Source organism: Clarias gariepinus, chromosome 8 (assembly GCF_024256425.1).
Source record: "Clarias gariepinus isolate MV-2021 ecotype Netherlands chromosome 8, CGAR_prim_01v2, whole genome shotgun sequence".
Lineage (NCBI taxonomy): Eukaryota > Metazoa > Chordata > Actinopteri > Siluriformes > Clariidae > Clarias > Clarias gariepinus.
In genome coordinates, this window is record NC_071107.1 from 15,674,559 (window position 1) to 15,693,530 (window position 18,972).

At 37.5% G+C, this 18,972-nt stretch overlaps 1 protein-coding gene across 2 annotated transcripts in view; it reads left to right on the top strand.

Moving 5' to 3' along the window:
• The window catches only part of slc24a3 (solute carrier family 24 member 3), a 94,536-nt gene that overhangs the window by 11,611 nt on the left and 63,953 nt on the right, over positions 1–18,972 (top strand). For both annotated transcript variants that reach the window (XM_053502361.1, XM_053502360.1), the window contains exon 2: positions 8,533–8,652. In XM_053502361.1, the coding sequence (XP_053358336.1) occupies positions 8,533–8,652 (120 nt within the window). The remainder of the gene's footprint in view (positions 1–8,532; positions 8,653–18,972) is intronic.

Consider the following 18,972-nt stretch of genomic DNA (forward strand, 5'->3'; position numbering starts at 1 on the left):
TCTGTTTCAAAGCAGGAATGAATTCTGTCGTTCTGACATATTGAAGAAAGTTTGCTTCAGTCTGAATCAAAGCCTCCAGCTATGAAAGTGCAGCAGCCTATGTATTTTTGTTCATAGTGGTGGAGAAGTCATTATTATTTCTTTCTGTGTATCCACTGAACTGACTCCTGCCTCCCACTCTTGCTCATTGTACATTGTGCTCTTCTGCGTGCTCAGTGGAATCTCCAGCTGGTGGGAGGGGCTGCGCTCCTCGGAGTGACGTCCCAGAAACCTCCACTCCTGCTGGGCAACCCCCAACCTCAAAGCGTTCTCCTCCAGCCTTTTGAAGAAGATGAAGCGCTCCTTCTGCTCGAACGGGATGCTAGCAGACAAACACAGCAGGAGTGTCTGTGACACCAGTCTCTAATGAACCTGCTAATGACCTGCCACATTCTTAAATGACCCATTACTGTGATTACTGCGTTATCTAGGGACAGGAATATTTTTAGCTTGCATGCATTATGTTACTGTATAGTGCATGTCATACAAGTCATATATATATAGTATCTATATACTTTAAAATAATTGAATTCCCTAATAAATCAAATAAAAACAATGTTTTATATATATATATATATATATATATATATATATATATATATATATATATATATATATATATATATATAGATACATTGTTTTTATTTGATTTATTAGGGAATTCAATTATTTTTTATATATTTTTTAAATCTTAGCTACAGGTCCATTTAACAACTTTTCCTAGTTCCAACTAGTTCTGTCCCACATTCTGTCCCTCACCTGCATAGCTAATGAAGATAAACTAGGTAATTACAGTTTGGCATGGTGGACGACTGTGGGGATAAATTTATCTCCACACTGACAGTATGGGGTCGTGTGTGCACGACCAGCCGAATGCATGCAATCGAGTTCTTCCCACTGCAGCTGGTTTTTGGGGCAGATGGTTTTTGGGCCTGACTGTTCAGATTATGCAGTGAAAATAATCATATGCATCAAAACCTTGAGGAACTGGTTGCATTGCCACTGTAAGTACAAATATGAGTGGACACCTAACTCCAGCACACAAATAAGCATTGTTATGGAAATGTAATAATGTTATTATTGCTATGTAATAAAGAATGGCATTATCTGTTTCAAGAGAACTGAAACCGAAAACCTAATCCCATGGGGAGAACATGCAAACTCCACACACACAGACCCAAAGTGGGAATCAGAGTCTAGACCCTAGAGGTACAAGTCCATGGTGCTTAACTATATTTATTGGACAAATTAAGTCTTTGACACAAATATACAACATATCAATCCACTTGACTAAATCTGTCCTCTTTTTCAACATGTGGCCAAAAACCGTAACCTAAGGAAATGAATCTCCCAGTGAAGTGTCCCTTTAAATTAGGAAGGGAATCCCGGATGCCATTTTGTCTCAGAGCAAATTTGCTTAAAAGAAATAATGAAAATGGCCATGATTTGTTCCACACCCCAAAATAAATAAAAATTGTTAATAGAAACTATAAAGTAAAAAAATTAACCTGCACTTTACCTTTTAAAAGAATCACCCCATCACAGCCATTCTGTTATAGCATTCCACTATGGAATCTGACTCAGTTCTCTCTCCCCCCACACACATACCTTTAGACATTTTATACATTTACATACTGAAAATAGTGTATGTAATTGTGAATATTGGTATCTGGTGCACTGCAGTGTTTATTTCTGTACAATACATGTGAGCTTCTTCTGCGATTTGTTCGCATCTACGAATGTTAGACGCAAACTACAGTCCGTTCGTATCTGTAGAAATTTGTAACCCGGATGTTCGTAAGTCGGGGACTACTATAGAAGGTTAAAATTATTGGGCTGCATCAAGCAAAGAAAAACTAAGTTTAAAAAATAAAGGTTAGGCAACACTAAGGAAATTATTATAAAAATAAATGTTAGGCAACACTAAGGAAATTATTGTAACTGGGCATCGAATCTGCATTAAATTTTGCATTTCTATTTGGATATTTCATAAGGCTTTTGAGGACAATGCAATTAGTGCAATGCAAATAAAACTGTGGCACAACTGCTTCAAAGATGGTCAACTTTTGAAAAGTTGAAAGTGATCTACGTTCTGAAAGGCCTGCAACAAGGATAGCACCTGAGAATGTTGAACGTGTATGGGCTGCGATCAATAAAGATTGGCAACTGACAGTGCAAGAACTAGAAGCTTAATTACTGTAGGAGTTTATTACATGTAATTCAGTCGTTACATGGCTGGACACTTTCTGGACAGATCATGTACATGTATGCGCTGCGTTGTTGTACAATTGGTGTGTAGCCTGTACATGTTTTTATAAATGAACACGATGTGCCGCAAGATGCAAGATGAAATATGCAAGCAAATAGTTGAGGCTATGTAGTCAGCAGTCCTGTCAAAAATAGTGGAAATATTGAGGAGAAGTTGCGTGATCAGGTCTGCAGTGGATATGATGTACTGTATGTTTACTTCCTCATAGTAAGTAACAAATATGCATGTCAAAATAGTTGGTCGGTTAGGCTCATCAGGTGTCACTATGTTTATTTACTCCAAGCAAAACTGCCTGATTGAATTCTTAGTAGTGCCTCCTGCTGGAATCCTACAGTAACACACATACTGTATGTATTCAGTTAAATTATAACAGATAAAAATGACATCCTTTCTTTGAAATAGTCATTCGAAAGCAATGACTATTATGCGAGTGAACAAATGCATAATAGTATTCATGTATTCATATAAGTGCATTATGATAAACCTTAGCCCTGGCACTGTTGTCAGAGCTGTGCTGTTTTAGAAAATTAATCAGCACCTTCTGACCAATCAGATTTGAGAATTCAACAGCGCTGTGGTATAAATTGTTTAGCGAAAACATCTTGCTGCAATCATATTTCTTCCTCAGAAATGTTTTGGATGCAGACACCAAAGGCAGTTTAGACAAAGCAACTGCATCCACACAAGAAGGCCTGCTGTCGTGTGACTAGTGCAAAGTTACATAACCTGACTTAGTCATGTTCTTTACAAAATTATTTGAACCTACAGATGGATATTTGAGGCTTATCTCAGGGCTAGGTTATTTTTCTGTTACTTCTCACAAGTCACACAGTGCAATCTTTTTGCGCGATTTAATAAATTCCCTTGGAGTATTTACATTATGCAGCGCTTATGCCGAGGGTCGAGCCATTCAAAAAAAATGTTTGGTTATGCCTGCTTGTATAATGACACACACCATGTGTTCGTTGTACGTCATAAACCAAACATCTCAGAGGATAAAACAAAAGGCACAAAAACGGCAATGTAAAAAGATGGGAAAATAAGCATTTTATGTAACCGAATTTTATGTTACATCAAGATTTTCTCTGTTTTTTTTTTTTTTTATTATGAGAGAAAATATTTTAATCTATTTTAATGACAGAAGAACTAAACCAAGCCCGCTAAAATATATCTATTAAAGCACTGTAGTAAAGCTTCCATTTACTTTACACAACATATATCTAGACATAATGTGTATTAGATATGTATTAGACTACACACAGCATGTAAAAAAAAAAAAGTTTTTTAGTGGCATTTAGTATAGTGGCATTTGGTTTGTTGTAATGTTGCAGAAAGTGTTGCCTAACCTTTATGGCCATCCAGTTAAATACTGAGGAAATGGTTTTTGGTAGGCATACAACAGTCACATCATATTAGATTGATCAATGTATCTCACAAACCCATTCTGATATACTGTAGGGCCAGCCAATCCAATTAGAGAATCCAATTAACTTTTGGAATATTTTATGGTAGAAACCAGAGAACCTGAAGGAAACCCATGTGGAACATGCAATCTCATACCTTTGCCTTGTTGCTCCATTACTCTTTCTTTTGGGATTGCACGTGAGCTGATGTGCGTCATCGTCTGTCTCTTTGTGTGTGTGTGTATGCGTGTGTGCATGCAGAGTGTGCCTGTGAGTGTGTACTGTGCTCATCCTTGTGTTATATCATCGTTGCTTGTCTGCGGTCCCTGTGGTTACACAACATCACGTGTATGTTTGTGTGTCCTGAGTGGATTATGCATTAAAGCAAAGGTAATGGCTTTTAAAAGGCTGCTTCTACTTTGTGATTTCGGCACGATAATGCTTTTGTAGCCAAAATCATAAATACCTTAAAAATTCCTTGGTTGTGAGTAAGGGTGTGTGATTTGACAAAAATGCATCACAACACTACTGTACCTGAATCAAAAGTTCATAAACGCTATAGTATTTAGTGATATTGCCTTTTATTTGTTTAACTTCAGGCAAATGTTTCATGTAACTTTTCACAAGCTTCTTACTAAACGTTGCTGGAACTCCATCCCCTTCCTCCTGACAGAACTAGTGTACCTGAGTCACTTTTGTACACCTCCTTGCTTGCACACACTTTTTCAGTTCTGCCCACACATTTTCCTTTAGATTAAGGTCAGGGCCACTCCAGTACCTCACCTTTATTGTCCTAAAGACATTTTGCCACAGCTTTGGAAGAATGCCTGGGGTCATTGTCCATTTGGAAGAACCATTTCGCACCCAAACTTTAATTTCCTGTTGCAGTCTTGAGATTTTTCTTCGATATAATTTCTTCACATAATTATCATTGCTCATGATGTCATCTATTTTTTGAAGTACACCAGTCCTTTCTGGAGCAAAGCAGCCTCACAACATGATACCACTACGGTTTTTCCCTGAACAGACTTTTTGTCTTGTTTCACTGTGGATATAGACATATAGTTCCGTGTTGTCACAAGATTTTCGGGTGTTGTTCTGGGATTGATTTGTGTTTTTCTTCTTCTTGAACGATACTGTATGATGTATGCGTGGTCCCATGGTGTTTATACCTGCATAGTATTTTGTACAGATCAACATGACACCAATTGCTTGAACCAGATTTGTGAAGGTCCACAATTTTTTTTCTTAGGTCTTAACTGTTTTTCCCATGATTTCAAGCCTTGAAGGCATGCCTTGAAATGAATAAACAAGTATACCTCCAATGGACTCCTATAATGTCAGTAAGCCAAATCATTTTCTAGAATTTTCCATGGGTTAGCCCTAACCCTAACCCTAACCCAGTTTCGTCTATGTGCCATTCGTGCAGACAGACTCCGAGGCAGGACTCGTGACAGCGACAGTGCTAACCACTAAGCCACAGTGCCGCCATAGAAGATAAAATGTCTATAACTGCATTTAAAATATTATTCCATTAATTTTTGCTGACTAAAAAAGGTTCTCACAATGTGAAAAAATGTAGAACCAAAACATGACTGCTATGTCACATGTCTAAAAAGAATTTCATCATGTCTGTGGATTATATTACCATTGTGAGAGAATTTTAATTATACAATCTGACTTATGTACTGAAACCAAGATTTTCCTTGTGTTATCTCATACAATGTAACCTGCAATAAAGTTAGAGGACCGCTGCGCAGTGTAAAGTGACATACTGTAGTGCCTGAACATGCCACACAACTGCCCCAGGCATGTCTGCTTAAATAAAGCTGAGGCATGTTCACTAGAATGACTCTGAAACCTTTAAACATGATTTTGCACATGGATGTCACAGTGCACCGCTCATTGTACTGTTTAACCAGGAAGCTGATGGGATTTGGCCTGGAAGTAATAATAGGACATAAAAATTTAAACAATATAGAGAGGAGAGAGAGAGAGGGAGAGAGGGAGAAATTATGCTGCAGGACTCTCCCGTGCCCTCAGGTCCACATCGTTAAACACTGAACGAAAACACTGTCACAGCTATCTTAACATCTTACGATTCTCTTGATATTGAAAATCCTTTAGGCGCCATAAATTAATAAACGGCCTCCCTCAAGATTGCCACAACTTGCCGAATGTATTCCAGCGCTGTGTGTTACTGGGTACCTTTGTGGATATCAAGGTCTCTTGCCGTGCAATTAAATCTGCAAAGGAAACGAAATAATAGCTGTCCGGGCTTTTAAATGATGGTGTTGGTAGTTCACTCTGATTATGACATAGCGATGCTGTTTATTGTTTAGGACAGCACTTTGTTTCTTCCGAGTCATGTGTTATAGATTTTTATCTTTTAGATTTTTTTTTATCTGTAAGTCAGCAGTTTCTCACCCCCAAGGGCTGAATTGAGGAATTTTTGAGGGAAAATGCAGAATCAGGTATCCTCCTCTCAGTATAGTGTTAGATTCAGGACCTGCTGCTGGAAAGCTCTCTGCTTGGTGGAACAGACGGGGTTCATGAATATTCCATAGTGGCATGTTGGCTGTTGAAGGAGGGGTGCTGCACTCTCCCGGAGGAATGTGTGGCGCTCCTACGCCTGTGAGATTTTCACACTGTGTAACATTTTGCAGCGTGCTCTGTTGGTGACTACACGTTCTAGGATCTCTAGGTGAGCTATGACACATGAGGTACCAGATGGATCATCAGTGTCTGAGAAGAGATGTAATGACTACTTTCCTAAATAAAATGCATTTGTTTCTCTCTATTCATTTCTCCTATTTAAAATTTTCAGCATAAAATATTCGATACACTCGCACTTACTCACTTTGTCCTGCTTATCCTGTCAGGGGAGGCCTGGAGCCTATGGCACCGGGCTCGAGGCACGAGTCCTCTGGATGCAGTCCATTGCATAAACTCACTCACTCACTCACACACTCTAGGCAATTAGGAAATGCCAATTAGCCTAAGAAAACATAGTACACAGGGGAAACACTCCAAGCACAGGGATAACATGAGAACAAACTCCACACACACAGACCGAAGGTGAGAATCAAACCCTTGATCCTGGAAGACAAATTGTGCTAACAACCATGCCACCATGGCATCTACAGTATATTGGATATGGTTCATTCCAAACTAATCATGGCTGTCATGACATTACAGTCAAACGCTGATATTTTCCAGGCTGAAATGTTCTGCTATCACATTTTTACTGACACATTATAAAACAAGTATCATTAACATATTTTAATAATGAACAGCAGTGCTACAGTAAGAAGCAAAAACCTTCCACACTGCCACCAGATACTGTACGGCTCGCTTACCTTGATTTGTTACCAGAGGTGAGCCTTTGGGGGTAAATGTTTTTCCTCACTTCAGAATTGGAACATCCCCACAAATGGACTAATAATACTGTGGGTGATTTAAAATCTTTAAGCACAGGCCCTATCATTTTAGGGAAGATTGCTGTTCACTCACACATTAGCGGTTTTGCAGGAGCATATCACAAATACAAAAATAGGTTACATAACAGTTGGGGTGGCACTGAGGATCACCAGTTCATGTTACTGCCTCACAGCTTCTGAATGTCTAGATCAATCTTGAGCTTGAGCTATGTCGAGTTTGAGTTTCTGCGCATGTTTTTCCCAAACCCGCTTGGATTTTCTCTGGGTTCATCGGTTTACACCCACCTTTCAAAAACCTGCAAAAAGATTGCAGTGTCTATGCTAAATTGCCACAATGTGTTCATGAGTGGGCATGCTCACCTGTGATGCACTGGTATTCAGGCCTGGGTGTATTCCTGGTGTGTTGCTCCTGATCTACTGCCCCAACCAGAATACAGCAATTATTAAAGATGAACAAAGGATTACGCCATCATTGAGATTTTCAGATTTGAAATCTTTTGGGAGGAAGAACTAAGAGCTTTGGAATAACAATAGTAGTCATCTAGACCAATGCCTTAACCACTAAGCTAAGCTAATATATGACCAAATGTTTGGACAGACCATGACATCCAAATGTGCTTTTTGAGCATCCCATTCCAGATTTTGTCTCTGTGTGCTGTTAAAATAATTTTTACACTTTTTACAAAGATTTTCCATTAGATTTAGAAAGCTGCCCTTGGGGATGTGCCTAGTCAGCTATAAGAACTTTAGTGAGGTCAGGCACTGATGGTGGCTGAGGTGGCCTGGACTGCAGTCGATATTTTGGTTCATTTTAAATGTGTTCACTGAGGTCGAGTTCAGCTTCTGCGGAGGCCCCTCAAGGTCTTTCACAGACCTTGTTTGTGCACAGGGGCATCGTAATGCTGGAACATGTTGTGGCTTCATAATCTCAGTTAAGGGGAATTCTGCAGCATATAAATACATCTTACATACCCAGTACTGATTTCTTCATACTAAATAAAATAAAAAGTGTGTGTCTATATGTCCCAAGCCAAGTTAAAGGAGCAAGGAGGAGTGAAGGATCCTCCATTTGTAAAAACAAAAGACAAAGCAGTTGAGGTATACCTATGATAAAAATTACAGGCCTCTCTCATCTTTTTAAGTTGGAGAACTTGTACAATTGGTGGCTGACTAAATACTTTGTTGCCTTGCTGTAATAAAAAAAAGAAAGTTTTGGTTTTTGGAAGCACAATAGGAAAAAATGAGATGTTGCTCAAGACTTTTTCCCAGTGCTGTATATAAGGGTGTCATGGTCAGGTGTCTGCAAACATTTATCCATATCATGTATCATTTTGGCATTATGCTACTATCTGATCTGATAAGTGTAATCTCTGTTTTACAGGCGATGCCATGTCCAGTGCATCCTCCGCGGTCAGTGAGACATGGGAGAGCCGCAGGCTTCTGCAACACTTCATCAATGAGACTGAGGAGCTGAAGCCTGCGAGGAACTGCACTCAACCAGGTAAAAACTGTCAGCCTGGAGCATCTCTAATACCAGATAGGAATACATGTTCTGTTTTGAATTAACATTTGCAGATAATATCAATTATGTATGTTTCGCTGTCTTTGCATAGCCATGGATTTATGCATGTTAACTGTTTGTCCTGTAAAAGATGTCAATTTGTGAGAAATCAGGCTGAATACACAGTAGTACTGTGGGGCAAGCATGTAGTTTTACAATGTTGGTGTGAAAAGGTCACTGTGTCACGCACTTTGGGGGATGCTCATGGTCAGTTTGCTCTGGCTTTGGACTACAGAACGGCAGTGCCTGATCTGACTGGCTCTTTTGTTGCCTTCTGAGTGCATAATGCCGCTGACACAGACAACACTATTGTTGATCAGGAAGCTCACAGCTGCCTCTGGGAGGTCGGAAACAAATGATTGCACAGTACAGCTGCACGATGAATCATATTTTAATTGTAAGCATGATTTTTAGTTTCCTCAGTTAATTAAACATAGACAGCTATATTATTGGCTAATGCTCCATATTCATGATTTAAATATCAATGCAAATTCGAATGGACAATTTCCTGCTCTTTGCTTTTCCACCATTGTGATCAGTATTCAAGAAAGGCCAGGTTCATAAACGGTGATGTCAGATTGATCTAGTTATATAGGGCCAGTTTTACAGTGGTTTATTTGTTGTTTTGATGCCACACATTGAAATAAAACTGTGGTCTATTATATGCCAATATATTGTTGTATCAATTGCTGCAACTTGATCCAGCACATCAATATTTTTTTGTTTTGTTAGGCTTTACTCTGGTATTTAGCATTGTGTAATTATTTAAATAATGAAAGTGTTGTTTTTTTCCACCTATAAAAGAAAAACATCAATGAGGATAATCTAAATAAGACTCTGCTACCTATATCTACTATACCTACAGTACAACTCATTTTAATTTAAAGTTCCCAAATTATACTTTTTTTTAAAAACTAGTCTTAGGCTACGTTTACACTGTCAGGTAAATGTGACCCAATTCCGATTTTTGCTCACATATCCAATATGTTCTATGTCTGTGTAAACAGGAAAAAAACGCATGCATTCCGATATTTCGAGATCGGTTTCAGGCCTCCTTCATATGTGGAAATAAATCAGATATGAATCAGATATAAATCAGATATGTGCTAATGTGATTGTCGTGTAAACAGACAGATCGGATTTCCTGAGGCATTGCGTTCAGTACGTCATTAAAACTCCGACTTCTTCACAGTTTAATGACGTAATGTTATTCTCCATGGGAAGCGCGTGTGAAATTATAACATCGCAGGTGACATGAAAAAGAAAAAGCACCCCCCCCCTTTTTTTTTATGCTTATAAGGGCTAAATAAAATTTAAAAATCAGTATTTGGTAAATGAAGCATATGCACAGGCTGCAATTATTTTCTCCTTCTCCGTTTTTAAACCATGGTGACGTTTCACAAACGTTGCATATACAGTATCGCAGAGCGTCAAGCATACTTTACCTTCGTCTATCTTGGCTAGTGTGTAGCGCAAGAACCTCCCTTTAAGTATGCGCGATGTTACAGATGGCATGGCAAGTGTAAACACATGAATCGGATATGAGTCATAGTTGAAAGAACGTGTAAACAGACGGTCAAAAAAATCAGATATAGGCAACAAATCAGAATCAGGCATCGCGACCTGCAGTGTAAACGTAGCCTTAGAGGTCTCCAAAATGTGTCTGTTTGTACAGTATATTTTCTAGCTAAACTATAACTAATATCTTGAATTCTAGTACGCTTGATTTTCTTTTTGTTTTATAAATTTTCGATGTGTACCATTTCATTGTCTGTAGTTTTAAATAAACTGCCTCTTTGATGTGCATTGTCCTAGCCAATCAGAATATAAAAACCAGTCTTGACTGAAACAACAAGAAAAAAAACAATTGTGTGTATATTTAATAGGGTTTACAGTATTTACAATGACATACTCAGCATTCAGCGATCTAAAGGTTAGGTGCTAGCCTTTCCATTTCCAGCTTAACAGGTAAAACTGAGGAGATCATTTTGAAGTAACACTTTTATATAGAAAATGATGGTGTTCCCAAATTTAATAAACTAAAGTAACAATTACTTAGAAACAGCAACACGTACACCTTCACACCTGAGCTTTGGTATTTTCCCCCAAACCATCTTGTCATTGTCCCTCATCGAGAAAGCCTGAAAGTTTCTGGACAACCGAACACTAAAACACACAATAAAAAATACCCATGCACATAATTAAGGAATAATACATTTACTTAATTAATAGATTCATATTTTTATTGTTTACCACAAGTTGCATTGCATAGTTTTTGTGGTTACTTTAAATAGTCAGCTGGTGGCATCAGACAAGAAACATGTACTTCACACACCTTCAAATTCAGAATAACTCCATCTTGCAAACTTAACACTCACATAGTGCCTGAATTCTGAAGCCTGTGGTTACGACTAATGTCTTAGAACTAATGTGTGCGCCTTTGTTCTTAAATCCTCATTCCACAATCTTAACTCAACTTCAGCTATGGCACATTTTAAATGGTCTGCTTGATTAATGTGACTAAGAAGCAAAATAATGAAAAATGCTATGCCTTAATTGCCTGAATAATTAGGTTTTAAAATTGTTATTTCAATATTGAACAAAGTAATAATCATTTCATGCCCATTATTATGGCACATTTTTAACAGCAATGAGCAAGTCTTCAGTACCCCAGAGCTGATTTATTCATGAGGGAGGATCATAGGTAAAGCTAAAATGTGTCCTGTTGTTTTGTCAGTGTCTATGCATGAGGGTTTTTTTCTCATGGCAGTGGTTCTGAAAAGCCCACTTATACTTCTTCGCATTCCTTTTTTAGAATGAGAGCTTTGCACTTCATAGATTTGTGTTTGGCCATTTAGACAACCCAATGAAAAGAGTCTATTTATCATCAGTTTTTGTGGTTATAATTTAATTGTATAGTGCTGCTTTTGAATAGGATAATTGTTTGCTTTAGGCATTGTGGCTAATTAGAGCAGGTCTCACTGAGAGAGGAGGTGAAGTGGCTGAACAAAGGAGCCATCAATACTGGAGGTCCACTGATTAAGCATGTTTTCTTAGCAATGTGTTTGCTACAGCAAAGTTCTAATGATGCATAAGTTGTAACAGTTTGCTTTTGTATTTAGTTAATTTGCTCATGCAGTCACTTATTCACTTATACAATCAATAAAACATTCACTTAAAGTACTAACTCAACTGATTTATTCACCAATCAGTCAGTCATTCATTTAGTCACTTGTGCATTCACTTACTTAGCCATACAGTATACACACTTAATTATTCACTCATTCACTCAGTTATTTATTCAGGAAATTGAAACTGTTTATTCACTCACTTATTTCTTCTGTCTCTCACTCAGTTAACCAGTCATGTACTCACTCACCCATTTCCTTGGTTCACAATCATTCACACAACCACTCATTTACTCACTAACCAACTCACTTACTAAGTCACTTAGCCATTGCCAGTCATTTCATTAGTTAGTTATTAGTAACTTACTAATTCAGTCATTCATTCATTAACTCACTCAATTATTTATTCATTTTCTTAGCATTGACTCAGTCAGGCACCTATTTATTTGCTTACTTAAGTCTTGTACTCAGTCACACATATATTAAGCCATTTAGAAATCTCACAGATTTGATAACTTGCTCACTCACTCCCTCACTCAGTCATTCATCCAGTCTCTCACAAAGTCACTTACTCATACTCTCCCTCCTACTCAGTCATGTACTCACTCACACACCATCTTATTATGCAATTCTGCTATTCTCTTAGTTATTTCCACAGTACCTTACTAACTCATTAACTAACTAACTTAATCATTTATTGATTATATAACTTAAGCACTTACTCAACTCAACTGACACTTAGTCACTCATTCATTTACTTACTTATTTTTTCATTCACACACAGAATACTCACTCACTCCTTATTATTATTATTATTATTATTATTATTATTATTATTATTACATCAGTGATAGAATTTTGTTGGTTCAAAGCATAGTAATCTGAGCTTATGCTGAAAAAGCAGCATAGCGTCTGCAGTTCCACATGGCCAGTCTGTATTTGCTTTTGTTTTTCCATGGGCAGATTTGGCCAATGTTTCCAAGAGGGGTCCTGGTGTTTTAGTAGGCAGTTCTACTTGCCAAGTATTCCTTGATCTTGCCTTTAAAGATGAAGCTAACTTTTTAGTCTTTTACACGTGCTGGGAATCCAGAAACACCCACCCCATCAGCCTGGCGCCTTAGCACACGGCGAGGGTTTCCTCACTCTGGAATCTGTTACCATGACACCCCCACAGTTTTGGCTTTAAACAGATGGCATTAGAGTGTTTGTTTTTTAATTCGTCTCATGATGTATTGTTCTTTCAATCAGGCTTACTATAAATAATCGGTGTTTAGACAAAGAATCATGAGAGCTTGTTTCTTCCTAATTAGACTCCTTAAATGCTATAATTGTTTAGGATGCAATTATCGTGGTTTTTCTAAATCACGTTCCTTTTTTATAATAACCTCAGCATTTTTCTAGGAAATAGTTAAGAAAAATCTGCTTCTCTTTTTCAGGTGCCTGTCTGTGGATGAGATGCCTTTAAATTCTGCATCTCAGCCATTAAATGTAAGGTACCTAAATGCTTAGTGGTGTAGCTGAGCTGATAACTTGGTCACTAGCAACCAGAAGGTGAATGTAATTAATATAAGACATATTATTTCCTTTCTAAAAGACTCTTTGGCTATTGTAATTTTAAAGCTTCATCTATAACCTACTTGTTAAAACTAACTTAGTGTACCCTGCCTCGTGCCCTAAGTCTCCTGGGATATGCTCCAGGACCCTGAATACAGGATAAAGCGGTATAGAGGATGAGTGAACAACTTTGAAACAAGTTTAGTTCATCTGTCATACATTGCTGAATGCTGTTACTACAGAAATAATTTATTGTACTCAATAATATCCAAACGTTTGACAGTTAGTGCAAGTCTATGCTTTGTCTACCTTTAAAAAAAAACAAGATTCTTTGTTCATTTTGTGCATATATTCTACATATTCTAGGCTACATACAGTATGAAACCCTTTGTTTTTTTTCTGGAAAATTATCTCGGAGGAACAAATAGAACAACCATTTACATGTTAAAGGCGAAAGATACAAGTTTACCAGCATCCTCATACAATCCATCACAGGCTTGTGTAATATAACATTTTTATCATCCATACAATATTCAGTGATGCTTTCCTCATATTAATGCTTTACTCATTTGCTTAGAAGCTTTACTTTGACTTGAAAGTGTGCTACAAGCATGAGTAATCATTAAAGAATATGCCAAAAGAGCAGTAATTTCTCCCCAAATAAATGGTGATGAGCCAATAGGCATATGAATCAGTTAGGATTTACACAGATGTTCTAAACTCTGATATTAACAACAGCTCATGGAAGCCATCTCCCCTTCCCAGAGTCTCGCTTGCTTTTGACTGAATTCAAACGGGTAAGATGGTTCTTCGCTTATTAAAATTAAATAACCTGTTAAATTTTGCAGTATTACCAGTTTTAGCCTAAACAAATTAAATAAGCTTCCAAAACAGTACAGGAAAAAAAAGCACTGTCTAGCATCAACAGTGAATGTTCATCATGTGGTTATGAGTTGACCCATTGGCTTACAATGGAAAAATACACACATACACACACACAGACACACACACACTACAGGCAATTTGGGATTCAGCATGTAATTTGGACTGTGAGAGGAAATGGACCTGGGGCACACAGGCCCAAGGCGGGAAATGAACCCAGCCCCTGGAGGTGCAAGTTGACAGTGCTAAACACTAACCTAGTCGGCTAACACTTCTATTCAATTCGTATATTTTTTGAATAGTGCTTTTAATAATGGACACTTTTTCCAAATCAGCTATACAGACATAAAAACTTACAAATATACTTTTACAATTTATGTAAAAGTCCCCCAAAGATGGCACAAATATAAAGGATTAGTAATTATAAATAATTCACCTTCTATAACAGCATACTATATAGACAAAAATGCAACTGTGTAAACAGGAACTCCTAAAATCATGAACAAATTGTGTATTAACACAACTTGAATTCTGTTGTTGAAGTTATTAACTGAGGTAAAAAAAAAAAAAAGAGACACCAAAAGACCAAAAAGGCATAATTCTTAGACCTATATAAGAGACCAGCAGCTTACCCAGATATAAGACTGTTCAATGATTTTGTAGGTCAGTTGTAGAATTTTATAAGCAGTGTAAAATTTGATCCTAGTAATATTATCAATGAGAGATTTCAGTTAAAGACTGCAGTCAATAATTACAAAAATGTCTTTTATTGCATTTGATGTAACTGAAATGCCATCCAGAGTTACCAGAGAGCTTATACTGTATATAACCGCACATGGTCCCAGTACAAGCATTTGTTTATTGTCAGGAAGAACTAGAAAGATATTAATAAGCATCTGATATCTAATGTCCTTTTGCACTTTCCATAAGTTGGTGTCTTTCATCTGACAAGTTTGTCCAGTCTACCCATGTCTTTTGTCTCTGCTCTCTTATTTGGTCTTTTGGACAGTTGTTGAATTGTAGTCGAGTGTCATGTAATATACAGTATGAAAAGTACAAAGATGGCATCCACATAGCAGCAGGAGAGTGTGATGCTCAGTAGAAATCAGACTGCACACTGGATCTGAAGTGTTATTCGTCACTCCGTCCTGCTGTCTTTGTCTGAGGGTCTTCCCTGAGGTTCTAATTGTACATGACATTAGAGTTCATCTCTCCAACAAAGCATTGGATACAGCAGGGTGTGCTCTGCAGTCAGTGTAATGATTTTAATCACTTCCCTGAAATCTCTATTTCTGTTTTTAAGAAAACAAAATGAGTACTAGTGAGAGCAGCAGCTGGAACTGAAGAAGCAGCAGGTGAGAAGCAGAGGAGGGAAGTTTGTGAGGGAGATGGAGTGATTACACAGTGGGAAGCTCATAGCTGTTGGAAAATGTGAGTGCGAAAGTGGCCTGTCAAGCCCTGTGCATGCAAACACATCCGCAGCACTCATATAAGTGATAAAAGAAGTTATTGGTATCACAATATGCATAGCATTCATCACTTATGTGTTAGAAGAACTTGTTGTTTTTGCTTCTTTGACATCAAGAAGCTTATTTTAGATTTTCTAATATACATATTTTAACTTAATAATAACAAAAGCCAAATAAAAAAAGCATGGTGTAAAATTATATTCCAGTCATGCTCCCTATGGAAGTAATTTACCTGTTGGTTATTTCTTATACAGTACTTTCTGGATTCATGTTGAATCTTTTTTATTATTATTATTATTTCTTTATTGAGTCAAACGTGAATGCTAGCATCGTAATGTTATTTACACTCTGAGCTCTTCCCAGTGCAACGCTCTTGTATTCTCGATCACTATTGAAACCATACTGTAGAGGGCTGAGAATGAAACTGTAAAATAGAATCCACGTTGATCAATAATGTTGGTAACTATATGCAGGTTGGTTTATTACTGTGATCTAAATACATTCTGTTATATATTACAAGGTTTTGAAATGGTCAAGTCCAAGTATACTGGGGTCAAAGTCCAAAATACTGGGGATTTCAAAACTATAAAATAACATATGGGATTAGGTAATTACGTAAGAACAACAAAAACAACAGTTAGTTGTTATTATAAGACACAAAGGTTAGCCTTTCTGTAACATTTCTTGCAAGAACAGTATTGTCAAGTGCACTTGCAAAATCCGTCAAGCACCATAATAAACTGGCTCTCATGAAGGCCATCCCAGGAGGGCGAGACCAAAACCTACCTCTGCCGCAGACGAGACGTTCATTTAGAGTTATCAGCCTGAAAAATGACCAATTAACAGCATTTCAGATTAGAGGCATTATGAAGTCTTTACAGAGCATAAGTAGCAGACACATCTCACCATTAACTGTATTAAAGGAGATTAATGCATTTTTTGGACGCCTTCAGCATTCCTTTACAATGTAGATAGAAATTAAAATCAGGAACCATCATGGAATTAGAAAGTTACCCCAAACTTTTGAACGGTAGTGTATGGTCGTGGCCAAAAGTTTTGAGAATGACACAAATATTAGTTTTCACAAAGTTTGCTGCTAAACTGCTTTTAGATCTTTGTTTCAGTTGTTTCTGTGATGTACTGAAATATAATTACAAGCACTTCATACGTTTCAAAGGCTTTTAGCGACAATTACATGACATTTATACAAAGAGTCAGTATTTGCAGTGTTGGCCCTTCTTTTTCAGGACCTCTGCAATTCGACTGGGCATGCTCTCAACCAACTTCTGGGCCAAATCCTGACTGATAGCAACCCATTCTTTCATAATCCCTTCTTGGAGTTTGTCAGAATTAGTGGGTTTTTGTTTGTCCACTTGCCTCTTGAGGATTGACCACAAGTTCTCAATGGGATTAAGATCTGGACCCACTATTTCAAGGTTTTGGTCCCCGAGCCACTTAGTTATCACTTTTGATGGGTGCTCTATCGTGCTGGAAAATGCATTGTTCTTCACTGTTGTTGGATTGTTGGAAGAAGTTGCTGTTGGAGGGTGTTTTGGTACCATTCTTTATTTATGGCTGTGTTCCTGGCATTTGCTGGACTTTCTTGGACGCCCTGAAGCCTTCTTAACAAGAATTAAACCTCTTTCCTTGAAGTCCTTGATGATCCTTTAAATTGTTGATTTACGTGCAATCTTAGTAGCCACAATATCCTTGCCTGTGAAGCCATTTTTATGCAACGCAATGATGCGTTTCTTGGCAGGTCACCATGGTTAACAATGGAAGAACAATGATTTCAAGCATCACCCTCCTTTTAACATGTCAAGTCTGCCATTCTAACCCAATCAGCCTGACCATGATCTCGAGCCTTGTGCTCGTCAACACTTTCACCTGAGTTAACAAGACGATTACTGAAATGATCTCATCAGGTCCTTTAATGACAGCAATGAAATGCAGTGGAAAGTTTTTTGGGGGGATTAAGTTAATTTTCATGGCAAAGAAGGACTATGCAATTCATCTGATCACTCTTCATAACATTCTGGAGTATATGCAAATTGCTATTATAAAAACTTAAGCAGCAACTTTTCCAATTTCCAATATTGATGTAATTCTCAAAACTTTTGGCCACAACTGTACACGCTATTGAGTCATGGGGGTACTTCGGATTAGCCACCCATTTTTGTTTTTTACTTTATTTTTGTGAAATAAATAATGGGATGGTGAAAGAAGTTATTTGTTGTTGTTCGTCTGCGGTTGTATTTGCCTGATTCTTAGACTTACTATAATCTGATTTTTTTTTACTGTTTTTCCACATAGATTAAAATCTGGAGAACTAACTTTTACACATGACTGTATGATCCTTATCATTGCTAGTAATTATTAGTAAACAGTTTTTTTTTGTTGTTTTTTGTTAAGGGAGTCTTCAACTATAGCTAACATCCACAGAGCTAAGAAAAAAAAAAATACAATAATATCTTGGTAGCTGTGAAGAGATGAAAAATGATGTTAGGTGACTATTGACTTTGCTGGACAGGATATCTGTAGCTCACTACAGATGACTAAACCACAAGTTGTTACACAGATACAGCTCTGAAGTGCATATGTAAGTCAAGAGAGCAAAAGTAAATTACCAAGGTATTTATAGAAAATATTGTGTCATAGTTTGAAAAAAGTTAGCCAGGAGATTTTTTTACCACCCCTAAGTACTAAATCTTTTCACCCTGCTTTCACTCAAGTCCCCATGGTTGTCTAATCCCAATTACTTCCTACCAGTGATTTAAGTAAAGGAGGCTAGTTATCTCCAGTTTACAGTTCTTGCTTTTTCATCCCAATTTAGCCTTACAAATCATCACTTGCTTTAAGTTTAAACCTCCTTTTACACTTAAACTGATCACAAGGCCACCTCCTTGAGGGCCAAACATTGTCAGCGGTAAAACTTTGTCAGTGAGCTTATAAACCTCCTCTGTTATGAACTTATTAAATACCTTTCCAACAGCATTCACCACATGAAGAACCAAGAAAGCTCAGTAATGCCCAGCCTTAGGACAAGGAAAGTACTCAAGTTCTGTCTTTCTTTTTGTTCTTTTTCTGTCTTCCATGAGAAACAAATAGTACAGAAAATAGAGAAATGGCAGTGTTGTACAAATAAATCAGGCATGTTCAATAGATTCTGGATTTCTCTTTTAAGTAGATATGTGACGAAAGTGCTAAGGGAGAATTCCCGCGTTTGT